Below are 14,738 nucleotides of genomic sequence, written 5' to 3'. Positions count from 1 at the left end.
GAGACATATAAATATCATTGAAGATCAGAGACATAAATAACGTTAATAATGTTATTTATGTCTCTGTTGAAGATCATTAATATTGTTACTTTCATTATCTTTGTGCCATATATACAAATTTATGAGCCATGTAGAATTATCCCTTTTACACGGTTTTATTGTGACAGACTCAAAACTTGGCGATATTTTCTGTGGATCGTAAACATCCGGGGCCGAAATTATGTAGATTCTGAACATTAGGCTACCGCACCGAAAACTCAAGCATCTTATTTACATTGATAGACGTGAGAGAAGCAACAAATTTTTTTCAATTTTTGTGGTCATTTAAAACGTAAAACCGGATTTATACTATCTAAGATCTTCATTTGGAAGATTTTCCTAAACTGATATGAGTAATTGACTTTTAACATAACCATTTGTCGGACATGGATCGAGTAGATAGTGCCAGTACAGGTATGGCATCTCTGATCGAGATGTATGAAGAACACTCAGATGAAGAAAAAAGCCCAAGTGCTCCTTCAGCTGTAGACAATATATCGGATGAGGATGAACACGACAGAGAATCGTCAGCTCATAGTTCAAGACCACCATCAAGACCCACATTTGAAGATTTCAATTCTCCATCGCCGAATGCCATTTTTGCAAAGCCTCATTTAAAACGAAAACGTATGCTCTCTCTCTCTCTCTCTCTCTCTCTCTCTCTCTCTCTCTCCTGCGCGGTTGTGTATTGTGTATACAGCTAAGTCTATAGTCAAATACTTGTCAGGTTGGGCTCCAACTCCATTGGGTGGTTCAACTCCAGTATGGTGGTTTTTCACTTGTTTGGATGATAAGAATCGAAAGTAAAAAGTTCAAGGAATCCTCATTCATCAGGTCTAGGCAACCTCCGTTTTTGGAGGATAGCTCAATTTCAAGATGGCTGCTGATTTTTACCATATATGGAAAGTCACTTTGCATTGTGGGTGAAATTATCCTCCATTTTTGGAGGATAGCATGGGTATATTTCCAAGGCTTCGTGCATATCTTTAATGAGAAAATGCAAGCACCAGACCATATGGGAATTAAAGTTTACGGAATAAACTAATGATTGTATGCGGCGATTTGAAATTCTATGTATAGTATTTTCACAATATGCTTTGAAAGTGTGTACTTCCTGTGTTCAGTTTTACAAATGACATAGACTATTTACATGTTTCATTTAATAAAAATCACAAAATAGTGATGTTTATTACTCATTAAAACATTAATGAGTTCATTCACGTTTAGAGACACATGATAGATATCTTGATCTGCTATATTGTACATGTACAAAGTAAATGTTTGCATATACCTTAGGAACTTTGTAGCTCTTATTCTAATTAATTCACATGTTATTAAGTATCATTTAAATTTAATCCCTTCACACAAAAAGACATTGTTAAATTTTATTAATCAAAATGATATCATTTATAGATATCAATTATCCAGAATATTGAAAAAAAAATGTGAGAGTCTTCACATAAGATATTTTTCTTTAAAATCAGCCCTGCAATTATTTAAACTTAAATATTTATTAAATATTATCAATAATTATAATTATTAATAGCTTAATAAGGTGATATTTTTATAGTATAATAATTATATTTTATTCATAGTTAACTCCCTTTGTAAAAACAGAGTTAATTGCCCTTCATCTGAAAAGATCCACCAGGGGGCACATACATCTATCCTCCAAAAACGGAGGATAAAATCTATCCTCCAAAAACGGAGGTTGCCTAGACCTGTTCATACTTTGTCATACTTTGAATAAAATCAATTTTTTAAAAGACAAATCACTTTGCTTGTATCCAACTTCCTGGTCGCATTTCATTTTGACCTTTTTTAAAACACCAATGGAGAAGAATTAAAACATTAAATATTTTAAAGTAAAACAAATGTTTTATTTTGAACCAAACATGTCTGAGTAGTGAGTACTTTCCCCGGTTGTAAACATGATGCGCTTTTTCTTCAGAAAAATGAATCAGAAATCTGCGAAAAATAAGTCCAATTGGTAGGTAAAATATGTATACCTTTCAGGCATTATACCACCAAATGGGAGTCAAATCACCAAACAGGGATTGGTGCCCAACCTGCTTATTGCATGGAAAAATGTCTGTCAATTCAATATGGACATCATTAAGAGGGCTGGGTGTTCATTGGTATTTTTAGACTGTATTAATCTCCATTAAAAGAAAAGCTCTGTACAATGAAAAAGTAAAATACCCAAATTTTACTAAAGATAGTTTATAGCAAGTCATATATAAAACTTGAAGGTGGATTTGATGGATAATTTGTTGATCATCTGTGACCCAACCTCCTTAGAACTATTTTAACAAGAGCTTTGACTTTAAGTATATTTGTGTCAAACAGCAATGTGACATAGGCATGTCTATTTCATTGCTAGCCACTCAGCCATAGATCTTTGAAATCAACAAGATTTGCCTGGCTTTTAAGCTAAGGCTACACAATTGATGCATATTTCGCTTGAAACAGCATCATTTTTAATTTGTTTTGACGCAAGGAATAGGTAGCTACGCCCTATTGAAAGTCCAAGGTCTTGTTAAAATGGTTCTAAAGAATTTCCTTAGTATTTAAACCGTCAAAAACTCTCTGACTCCACAGTAGTCCATGCATTTTGTTATTCAAAAAGTTAAGATTGGCAAAGCATATGAATAATCTATTCTTCTGTTAACAGCCACACGTCTAGTTTCATATGGACCAGATGAAGAGGAAGAGGAAGATGAAAGTGAAAACGATTCTAGTTCTGAGGAGGAGGAGGAAGTCGAAGAAGAGTTGGGATCAGAAGCAATTATTGTCAATGTAAGCATTGCTAATAACAGGAGAGAAATGTATAAAAAATTTATGTACATGCACCTTAGTCATGTATCATATGCTGTAGTTGATATATTCTGTTCAGCATTTATTATATATGTATGTTTTAAATTTCTTGTATTTGATGTGATTGAACTGAAATGAATTCATTAAAGATTACTTATACATGGTATTATCTACATGTTTATATATATATAAAGAATTGGGCTATAAAAATTTTAATAGGTTTAATGAAAAAAAAAACCTCTTAACATAAGCCAGATCCATGCTTAACTGAATGCTTTGATCTATATATTACAGAACGATGTCAAAGCAGATGAGCCATTGGACTCAGATCAAGCATGTAAGTAAAATTATACACATTTGATATTAACTGTATGAATGTAAAATGTAAACAAAATTTGACACACACTGAAAAACAATGGATTTCACTCATCAGATGAAAATCCAAAGTCATTGATGCAAATTTCACAAAAAATTTTATTTCATTATTTTTCTTCCATTCTTTGATATAGCATCCCTTTCACGTAGTGTACAAAACAAAACAGCTGATGAAATAGAACTACCTCCGGAGCCGCAAGGGAAGTGCTCTAAAGCTCTTCAGGTAAAAACAATCTCACCAAAAACTTATGTGACTGTATTAAGCCTTATTCTTTGAAATATACTAATCAAATTTAGGTACATTTGTATCATTTTAATTGTAATAATAGAACAATTATGCATGTTATTGTGGGGAATGATTAGGTTAATTACCGTATATCCAGTAATTTTCGCTATGATCTAATTTTCACTTTTTTTGGCGATCTCTTTTAAATCACAAATAATGGTCTATGCATAAATTATGTCATGTATCATTTTCTAATTTTGTGACATGCGAAAAAAAAAGGGAGACTGTATATGCAGTATGTCCCTATATTGAACGATTTAGGGTAGATAGTCTATGTGTTTAAAAAACAAAGTTTACAGTTTTTTAGTTGCATATTATTAGGAAAATTGAAAACCATGATTGATGTTGGAAATTTATATTTTAAAATATATTATTTTACGTCATTTTTTAGGAAAAAATTACTAGATTGTATGACAAAATGTTGAATGGAGGATTGAATTTGAATTACATGAACAACAACATAAAGCAAAGAAAAAATTTCCGCAATCCGAGGTGAGTGGAATTTTACCATATCTTGTACGAAAAAACAGATATACACCCAACTTCTGCAGTCTGTGTGAAGTTACACATTATTTTATACAATGTCTTTATCATGTAAATTTGTACAAAATGCAGTCTGATTAAGAGAAGTTGCTCTTAATCTGAAATCTTAAACATATTAGATGTGATCATGTATATTTTGAATGATAAAAATTTCAGCAGTTTATTATATACTTTTCCAAAAACAGTTTTATTCAGAAGCATGTACATGTCTCACTTATCTGCTTGGTAGATTTATTTGGTTATAAAAATGTAAAATCTGTCTATTTGCCGCTCTTTCTTGTATAATGCAAAGGAGAGAATTGCATAAACTAAATAGACCTTGTCTTGATTTTTAATATGCACCTTGGACTTTAAGGTGTCTTTTCAAAGGTCAAGGTGACATGATACCATATTAGATTTTTGTAGATTTTTAATAAATGGTATAGAATTCAGAGTGTTTATTTTTGTAAGATTGATAATTGTGTTTTTTGAAATGAAATGTATCCTATTAATGAAGAATAATTTTTCTTTATTTTCATCATTTTATACATTAACATGTATTTGCTCTATCAATTATCAAAGTTAATTTTCTTTCAGTATTTATGAAAAGTTAATAGAATTCTGTGGAATAGATGAGAAAGGAACCAATTATCCACCAGTAAGTACATGTAGTACTATCATCTCATTTTCTTTGAACAATGATTTTTTTAATGAAATTTTCCTCTATTAATACAACAAATCTCAAGTATTTCTTTGTAATAAAAATGATTCACTTTAAAATGATTCAGAAATGAGATAATTGAATTGTTTGTCTTTTGTCAGATTTCACTAAATATTATACCATTTTGTAGGAGATGTTTGACCCTCATCAGTGGGGAAAAGAATCATTTTATGATGCTTTAGGTAAGATCTCATTTTATTTGTTAAGGGGGAAGGGGGGTTGTTTGATCAAGCATTTTATAAAGTCCAAATACATGTACATTGAGTATCAAAACATTAACTTGCAGTTATTCCGTGTATGAAAAGTTTTCATTCCCGGTGAAAAAGATCTTGTTATCAAATCATCATCAAATAATTGTATGTACATTATCTTTTATATAATAGACAAAGCACAAAAGACCGAAATGGAAAAACGAGAAAAGGAGAGAAAAGATCGCACGAAAGTGAGCATTTCTTAATTCTTTTATTATCAATTTTTATATGGTTAATCCTTCATCAGGCCATTTGCTTGTATGTTGCATAAGTACATTTTAGAAATACCTATCTCCTTTTGAATAAGACACTAGTTTTCAATATTTCATTCAGTAAAACAAATAACTTTTTGAGTTGTTATCAAAATAAATGTATCTTTTCTGCTAATTAAAATTTGGTTATCTCTTTTAGATAGAGTTTGTGGTTGGAACAAAGAAAAATAGTTCTGATTCTGGACCAGGCAAGTCATTTGTTTAAACTGAATCTTGCGCTTGAGATATTAACACAATATTAAGCAAAAAATAGCACACAGCAGAAAAATATAGTATGGAACCATCTACCTTGTTGTTGTAAACTTGACAGATACAACTAAAATAGCTTATAACGAGGCAAAAATAGTCCGTCCCTCACACTTCGTTTTAAGCCTGTTTTATTGTACCATCAAAAATCATTGCAGATCTTATGTTTGATGTTCTTTTTTTTTTCAGATGAAAAGAAGAGAAAAAGTAAATGGGACTCTCTCCCCCAAGTAACTGGTACAAGACCAGGGGTGGTCAATCCAACTGCAGTTGCCTCCCTTACAGTGTCAGCCACCGGCACCAAGTCTACCGTCATACCAGCAGTGGGAAATATCACCAAAAAGTCAAAATCCTGATAGCATTTTAACTCACAAAAACAATATCAATATATCATAGAAATGATATCATAGAAAATGTTAAATTAAAATGCTATGTTGGATGGATTTTGATTCCACGCAGTGTTCAAATTTTATCTATGAATTTCGAAACTTCAGGAAGAAGAACTTTTCGCAGCTATGAGAAATCATGATTTCAGTTATTTTTTTCAAGAGATGATTTGGTGATTTGATAATTCATTTTTTGGGAAAGTAAGTTGCATTTATGCTATGTCACTGTAAATGTGGATGTAGGTTTTACATGTTGGTTTTTTTCGTTATACATGTACATTGCATTAATCTCCAGACATTAAAAGGTGATCATCTTCTCCTGCACACTTCTTACTTGTACATTCATTGTATTGTCAGTCAGTGAAATGGAAATAAAATGAATAAATAAATTGAGTTTTCTCTTCTTAGAAGTGGACAATGGTGTGATGTAGTTCAGTTTGGTAGTCTAGAGAATGAATTCTGAAGATTTTTCATTTCGATATTATTGCCAATATTTATATCTATGTCTTAAATAAAGTAATTTGATGGAGGACGTTTTATCTCTACAGAGATTTGGTTTGGCTTGATATTTGCAATTTGTGGACAGTCCTCCATAATTCATGTCTAGAAATTCTGTAACGATTTTGGTCGCTTGTTGCCAGAAACGAGATGTTCACGTGTCTCATCTGCTTCAGTTTTGCAGCTCAACCATCTTTCGTTTTATTTTTATTCTAGCATAGTTACATGTAAAAGATTTAACAATTTTTCGCACATTGTGCTTGGGATAGCTTGATGTAATTACCGGTAAATTGTTGGTGCGCAGCAGTGCACTTTGATCACGTAAAGCTTTCCGATGACTCATAGGGAACGTTTGTTTTAAAAGGTGTTCTGAATCCAACAACTTGATACTGTAAGCACGAAAGTCTTTTCCGGATGAATCTTTAATATTCCTCTTTGCAACAATGACATCTGCAAAATATAAATGGAAGGTGAATCGTATTTTTTAAAGAGCGAACAGATAGAGAAAACTAAACGTGTATTTTAAGCAAACTAAAGTTTTTGTTCGTCGATATTTTTTGTACGTATGCTTATAGGCTTATAGTTGTAAATATAAATTATGTATCAAAAACTTAGTAACAATAATTTTTTATAGATTTGTTGCTTGTAAAAGACCAACATATTTCCCTTTGTGGGTTTTCAATATTTGACGCATTACAAAATCCAGCGACAATGTCTCGACGGGCAATGGGATCAGCCTTAAAAGGACAGGATCTATGTAGTTCTGAATTTAATTCAAGAATAGGCATGCACGAAATTAAAGTCCCAGAATACATAGGACAGCTTCGACTAATATTCAATCTAATTGAAGGAAAATAGACGCTCACTTAGAGTTAAGAAAAATGGTATTGAATTATTCTGATAATGATAATGATTTTAGTTTATCAATATAAATCAGAAAATAATTTAGAATTTACAAGAAAACGTAGAGCCATAAATCAACATTACTACGCCTCATATATACATGTATTCAAAAGCAGAATAAAACATATTTACATGTATCTTACAGGCACGTAGCATCGTTTTTGAAAGTGGGGGGGCCAGACTCATCCAAAAAATAATCTTGACAAGGAAAAAAAAAAGGGAAATAGGACTTTCCAAAAATCTTCAAAATCCTAATCCGTGGGGGGGGGGGGGGGGGGGGGGGCATGGGGGGGGGGCATAGTATATAACTTCCTAATTTCCTTATTTTCATATCAATTTTTTACATCCTCCAAAAAAGTGGGGGGGGGGCCAACTCCATGATAATTCAATTTTTTATATGTAACTTTTAAAAATTTAGTTGCTGTGAGAAAAAGTGGGAGGGGGGGGGGAGGCCCCCCCCCCTGGCCCCCCTGATGCTACGTGTCTGTCTTATTACAATGGCGTCTATTTCAATTTCCTTCTCCGCCTCATCGAGTATATGTCCTCAAACAAATCATCCTTTATAAATAGATGATAATTCTTAAAACTTTACATTCACCGAATTAAAAAAAAAAATTTACTTCGACGCCGATGAAATAAATTTTAATAGGAAGAAGTCTTACCAAATTTGAAACAATAACGATATTCTTGAACTGGTCTTGGCAACAAGATAACGTGGATTGTACATACTATATTATCAATCGATAGAAAATATAGATTAAATTCATCGGCATGTAATAGTTTAAAACTGGTTGACAATTGAATTTTTTAAAGATACCTTGCTCAGAATAAGTTTACTTACTGCTTCGTGCGGCGGAAATTTTGGTCGCGGGTTTATCAAATACTGAACAAGGTACAGAAATTGACACATTATTCAAAATTACCATATATCTGAAATTATCTGAAAAATTAGAGTTTATATTCAAAAGCGAATTAAAGTCTTTACCATCTCAATTTCCGCAGGCATGTACTGGTGATGGGGGGGGGGGGGGGTATAACTAATGTCCAAATAGGTCTACAAAGGTAAAATATCGCCTCTAAACTTATATATACCTATAAAGCTATGATACGGTAAGATATTCATATATATACGCAGAACATTTGTAAAGAGAAATACGCACATCGGAATATTTATTTGTAAATATGCCTGATAATAGCCATGTGTGGAACTATACTGCTTAAATCTGAATGATACGCAGTAATCAAAGAGTTTTGGATTAGACATTGTCCCACAACTCCAATCAGACTAGTTCAGTGAATGGTTCATGATCACAGCCAGGAGAAGGAAGCTGAGGTGTTGAGCACTTCTCAAAACAACGGAAAGTCTTGATACTTAAATTATCCGGAGGGCTTTTTTCACCGTAAAAAAATGTCCATTATACTAGTATCAAGAAGAAAGAAATTCATTTTTCCATTATGTCTCAATACTTAATAAAATTTTATACTTTTAACAAAGAAAGACAAATTTATCTGGTTAATGTCCAATGAGGACAAAACAATACTCACAAAGTTAAGTGAATTTCTAATTAATGCTTTTAAAAAAGAAGACAGAATATTTTAAAATCTTAATGAACTAGTGAAATAGTTAAACAGATCATAACACTTTCTTTATATTTGTATTAATTATTCACTTTTATGACTACATATCATATGTATAATTGTTGATATGTTATGACATACTAATGTACATTTGCCCGGCAGTTATATGTACATGTTCATGTATGTGTATGGACTATTTTGTATGTTGAATCTCTCTTTTAGACATTTTTCTCTAATAACTGTAATCTTGTATGCCCTCTGGGCCCAAAATTGGAAATAAACTATTATTATTATTATTATTATATTGAATGCAGAACTAATGAGAGTAAATTTTGTAAATAATGATGATTTCAAATTCTTAATAATAACACTCTTAAAAACTTTACTTAATTGTGTTTTCATATCTAGAAATATTGACAATTTAAAAATGGCTTTAAAAAAATAATAATAGAACTGAAATAGTTTTATCTCAAGAATTTTTTTTTTATTCTTTAAAATAATTTTTAATTAAGTGCAATTTCAGTTCTTTAATTCTTCAAAATTTTGAAAATGAATTTGCAAAAATTAGCTTAGAAATGCCTTACACTGGATTATGAAAAGCATGGAAAGCAATGCATTACATTACAATTACTCGTAATGCTAAATTTGTGGCATTACTATAAAAACATATAATGCATTGCAATGCATTACAATTACATTTAGCATTACCTAAAGCCTGCTATGTATAAACTGTAATGTTAATATTTTCTCTTTATTTTCTGACTTTGACTTCCTTTTTATTTCAAATTTAAAATGGTGACCAAAAAACTGCTAAAGTTATTTGTAAAAAAATATCATGCTTACTGATAAATATTTTAAGATCCATGTAACTACGTGTATTTCATTATTCTCTAAAGCATTCAACATTGAAAGATACCGTTCAAGATTATGTTTTGTTTTCCGTAAACTTATTATATCATATCACTAACATATAGTTTTATTTCCCCCATAGAAATGCGATTTTAAAGTTGTTTCTTTATATTGGTTTAGATAGAAAGCTCCCAGACCAGTGGCCAAGACAGGGTTCAGAAATCGAGATTGTAAATTTTCCGTGCCGTTTTTAGCTCACCTGAGCTGAAAGCTCAAGTGAGCTATTCTGATCACATTTTGTCCGTCTGTCCATCCGTCCGTCCGTCTGTAAACTTTTTACATTTTGAACTTCTCCAAAACCGCTTGGCCAATTTCAACCAAATTTGGCACAAAGCATCCTTATGGAAAGGCAAATATAAATTGCAGAAATGAAAGACCAATCTTTATTCAAAGTGGAGAAAACCTCAAAACTGTAGAAAAAGGGCGGTGCATTTTTAAAAATCTTCTTCTCAAGAACTACTGAGTCAAACTCAACGTAATTTAGCATAAATCATCCTTATGGGAAGGATAATATAAATTGCAAAATATTAAAGGCTAATTCTGTTTCAAATTGGAGTAGTTTACGAAAATAATAATAAGACAGAGAGAATAGGGATCAATCAGTTTAACTTCGGGCTCGATATTTCATATATCGAAAATCAGTTTAGAGGACCAGTCTATGTTAGAAGCAGCCATCTTAAACGGAGATAAATTTGCTTGTTGTGCAACAGTTTACGTACGAAGGGAATATTTGAAACATTCAAAATATATTTGTGCCGTTTATGTGAAGTAAATTTGAGGCTAAATATTTCAATGCGTTGACATTTTCATTTGTAACGGTGGTTTTAGCTTGTTTTGATTTTCGTTTTGTTTTTTTTTCAACTTGAGAGGAACCATCGTCTTTATCTTAGAATTTAAAATTTTTACGTGTAGACCGGTAAATCAGACAGCTGATTGTTTACATGTACCTGCGCAAAATCTGATGCACTAACAACATATTATGAAATACTACTCATTATGTTGGTACATGTAATTTGGTACGATCTCTACGTAATGGTTGATTAATGCAACATGTTTCATTAAGATGCTCAACAAATTAATTCAATCTAAACGGAGATTATTCTCGCTGCTAGAAATATATAAGTATATATACGATAAACAATAGTTTTTTTCTTTGTTTTAGTGCATTTTTCTCTTGTTTGAATTGTCTACGAATATCTATTTACTAACCTGAGAGTCAAGCACCGAGTTATAAGCAAGATACAGAGCTTTGCGCACAATGCTACTGTATGTTTGTACACAAAGCTGAGGTCATGCTTTAGTTCGTTTATATTTTAAATGCAGCTATGCTGAAAAGAAAATACCAAGTTTGAAAATCTTAACTTGAATGTAATAAACTCATGTGAACAAAAACATGACTCAAACCATGCTATGTATCTTGCTTATAATTTTACGATTGACGCTAAAATTTTGGTTGATCAATAGAAATATCTTGCTAAAAGGATGATATGCTGTAACAACTTTCTGGTGCCCCTTCTTAAACAAATGAATTGCATAAAATCTACACAAATTCTTGATAGTTTTTCGAACACAAGTAAATAAAAACGACGTCTTTTAAACAGTTTCCATAGTCCTGACCCATTATTATTATGAGGATAAAAGCATTATCGTTGTTCTTAAAAAATTATTGCAACGGAAAATCATATTTGTAGACATTTGACGTTTTTAAAAAAGATGAAAATAATGGGTGGGCCTTGGTACAAAAGAGCGACATGCCTGCCAATGCATTGATTTGAATTATAGCTCTTTCACATGTGTGACAACATTTTTCAGTTAAGTTTATTCATCAGTCAAGTGAGTAAGGATATGAAACGTCATACGAGATTCATGCCTGGTAAACGACAATCTTTTATAATGGAGAAGGCCAATTAAATTTTTCAATGCTTTAAATTTGAGAAATTGAGCGCATTCATTCTGTTGAATTGAGGTACACTTTTCTTCTTTCACATATAGAATTTTTTAAAATGAAATACATTAACTTGTAAGTAGTGGAGGGAGAAAATGTACGTTTATGCTCTTGTGTGTTTTAATCGTTTTATAAAGTGATTGCATGGGAGGGGGTTGAGGGCTAAAATAAAGGGAACTGGAAGTTAACCTTGAACACCAACTGAAAATTTAGTTATTTATATTGCATATGGTCTTATTTTCGGTAAAAATGGTATTCCATAAAGGTAAATATGTCAAAGATTAAGTATATGTAAAAGTAAGTGTAAAATTCGGATATTCATTTTTGGTTAATCTACCGAGGGGCATATGGCACAATATCCTTTATAAAGCAGTGTTGCTCAGGTGAGCGATGTGGCCCATTGGGCCTCTTGTTTTATTTGTCAGTATGCAGAACAACCGCTTGTGTAGATAATTGCCTAATGAATAGATATTAACAAAAACCCAATATTATGCCAAAAACTTGATCTCCAGTTGCTTCTGAAATACATTGAAGAAATCGATTTCGGGGCGAGGTCGCGGATGTTACTTATTTGTCAGTCCGATAGCATTTATGAATATTTAAATTACTGGTATTTGATTCAAAATGCGTCGATTGCTGTGGTGAAAAATGTCATCAATTTTACTTAATACAAACACGGTGGGTATCACTTTGTTTGTCAATAGCATTCATGAATATTTTAATTACCGATAATTGATCGTTTAAAATGTTTCGAATGATGACATTCAATTAAGATTGAGCAAGATCAACTTACATGGATGTTGATATTTTGAAGCCAGTAAAACTTATGAATATTTCAATTATTTTTCTAAACTTTATCGATTCAATAATACATCAACAATTACAAATAACATGACATTTAAAGAGATAAACTACCAGTACATTTTATTGAAACATACAAATTTTCTGTGTTATAGAGATGAAATCCGTCGAACTGTGACATACAACTTTTCAAAATTAAAAACCGGTACATCGTACTACATATATAGCTTTTTGATTTATACATAAAACCATTTTAACAAGACCTTGGATTTTCAGTAGTACGTAGCTATCTATTCCTTGCGTCAAATTAAAACAAGTTAAAATGACGCGGTTTCAAGCAAATTATGCACCGATTGCGTAGTCTTGGCTCAAAAGCCAGACAAATCTTGTTGATTTCAAAGAGCTATAGCTGAGTGGCCAACAATGAAATAGACAAGCCTACGTCACATTGCTGTTTGCCACAACTACCCAAAGTCCAAACGCTTGTTAAAATGGTTTTATTAGATAAAAATTCACCAACACAGATAAAGTTTACTAAAACATATTTAAACATACTCTCAATCATAGGCATATTCAAAGGTAAGATATAACAGAGCATCCTTGAAACAACAATACACAGTGAATACAATTAAGTTTGTAGATAAGGCTAATAAACAGAAGACAAAACGAGGCTTAGAGGAGATACGATCAATCCTTTATACTTGCAAAGTTCTTTTTTTTAATATGCTAAGAAAAGGGGTGGAGAGTTGATAAAACACAAGTGAAAACAAATAGCAAGAACAGGCCCATTAACAAAAGCAAGGAAAATATTGATAATATCCTAAAATAATATTGATGATATCATAATATAATAAATATAATATATATGGAATGAAAAATAAATATTCACAGATTAAAGGCTAATCTTATCAACGACATTTTTTCAACAATACCCTAAGAACCTGAGACTAATTTACTATACTGTGGACCGTGTACCTCCATTATTTGAATCGAATGATATCGATATTACAGAGCAGGCCTGAGCAGCTAGGGTTTTTAGTCACGGATTCTAGATAAATAAAAAAATATTACGTCGGCTGATATAGGACATATCGGGGCAACTAATGTATAAAGGATATCTCATGTCCTATAGCATCTCCTGTACTAGACGAATATGTTGCTCTATCAAAAACTCTTACTACTAAATAGTATAAAGGACACAGACAGAGTCCCTAATAATATACCAATTTCATAAACTTGTATCTTCTGAACTCTATTTTATCCAAACATTTATATGATTTCATTCATGAACACAGAATTCTAAAAGTTCAGTTTTAGAATTTAAAAAGGCCATGGCATGCAATACACGTGCAATATTGGCCATATACTAGTTTGATGGCGACATACGAACTCAATAAAGTAAGGAAAACTGTATTCAGAATTTCACGTAGCAAATCAGCCCGCTTTATTAGCTAGATTCGGGACCGTAACGAATGTGTCTATAGAGCATTGGGATGTCACTACAAACAATTATGGACACAACAAAAACGATTATCCCGATCCCAAGGACGGAACCAATTCCTTTCGCTGATTTTCTTTCGTCCTTTGCGCAAGTCTTCTTCCTCACTGTGGTTGAAAGAGCCTTCTCGTTGATTTTCAATTCTTTTTCCATTTCTTTGATTCTGTTTTGAAGTACTTGAGGGTCTGTGATAAAATTCTGAGACTTTAACCGCTCACACGGACACTTACAACCTGGTGCAAGAAAATCAAACGTGACATTAATTTATATCATGTAAGACGAGTTATTAAATTTAAAATGTATTTTGTAATAACAATCTTTTTTGTGCTAGGAGTAAAACAAAACCCAGCAAGCTAAAAGAGCTAAAATGTTCTAGAAATTTCTTCGACGGATATCACAGAAGTTGTGATGACATGTTCTGAAAAGACAGAGGACAAACTCCCAAGTCAACTGAAGTATAACTCACTACATTACAAATTTAATCAGACTTTCCTGTGCATATGACCATCTATAGAGTATTTTCCTATTTAATACAAATTCTCTCAGCAAATTAAAGCATATTCAATTGCAATATTTGCAAAACTCCAATATAAAAAAATCAAATTAGAGTTTTCTATCAAAATACACTTCTACACACTATATCTTTTTTCTGTACAAAGTTCCTTACAAAAACTGTTATTATTATCTGCCT

At 31.9% G+C, this 14,738-nt stretch overlaps 2 protein-coding genes across 2 annotated transcripts in view; one reads left to right on the top strand and one right to left on the bottom strand.

Moving 5' to 3' along the window:
* The first annotated feature begins 245 nt into the window (after positions 1-245).
* Positions 246-6,308, top strand: LOC105347032 (SAP30-binding protein). The gene is made up of 10 exons (XM_011455905.4): positions 246-666; positions 2,714-2,838; positions 3,151-3,193; positions 3,366-3,454; positions 3,909-4,009; positions 4,637-4,697; positions 4,891-4,942; positions 5,144-5,202; positions 5,423-5,471; positions 5,719-6,308. Exons 1-10 carry the CDS (start codon positions 426-428, stop codon positions 5,883-5,885), a joined length of 987 nt encoding a protein of 328 aa, XP_011454207.2. The 5' UTR covers positions 246-425; the 3' UTR covers positions 5,886-6,308.
* Positions 6,309-13,960: 7,652 nt separating this feature from the next.
* The window catches only part of LOC117687285 (uncharacterized), a 28,531-nt gene continuing 27,753 nt past the window's right edge, over positions 13,961-14,738 (bottom strand). Inside the window, exon 8 of the mRNA XM_034463562.2 lies at positions 13,961-14,280. Coding sequence (XP_034319453.2) covers positions 13,997-14,280 — 284 coding nt within the window. The 3' untranslated portion in view covers positions 13,961-13,996. The remainder of the gene's footprint in view (positions 14,281-14,738) is intronic.

Source organism: Magallana gigas, chromosome 5 (assembly GCF_963853765.1).
Source record: "Magallana gigas chromosome 5, xbMagGiga1.1, whole genome shotgun sequence".
NCBI lineage: Eukaryota > Metazoa > Mollusca > Bivalvia > Ostreida > Ostreidae > Magallana > Magallana gigas.
The sequence above is the reverse complement of the archived record's forward strand: the minus strand, read 5'-3'. Positions and strand labels throughout refer to the sequence as shown.

Bases quoted from the DNA above. Each gene is read 5' to 3' on its own strand.
- LOC105347032 (XM_011455905.4), top strand. From the start codon at position 426: ATGGATCGAGTAGATAGTGCCAGTACAGGTATGGCATCTCTGATCGAG. The intron at 3,194-3,365 runs GTAAGTAAAATT...TCTTTGATATAG, and splicing joins ATTGGACTCAGATCAAGCAT to CATCCCTTTCACGTAGTGTA. The intron at 4,943-5,143 runs GTAAGATCTCAT...TTTATATAATAG, and splicing joins ATCATTTTATGATGCTTTAG to ACAAAGCACAAAAGACCGAA.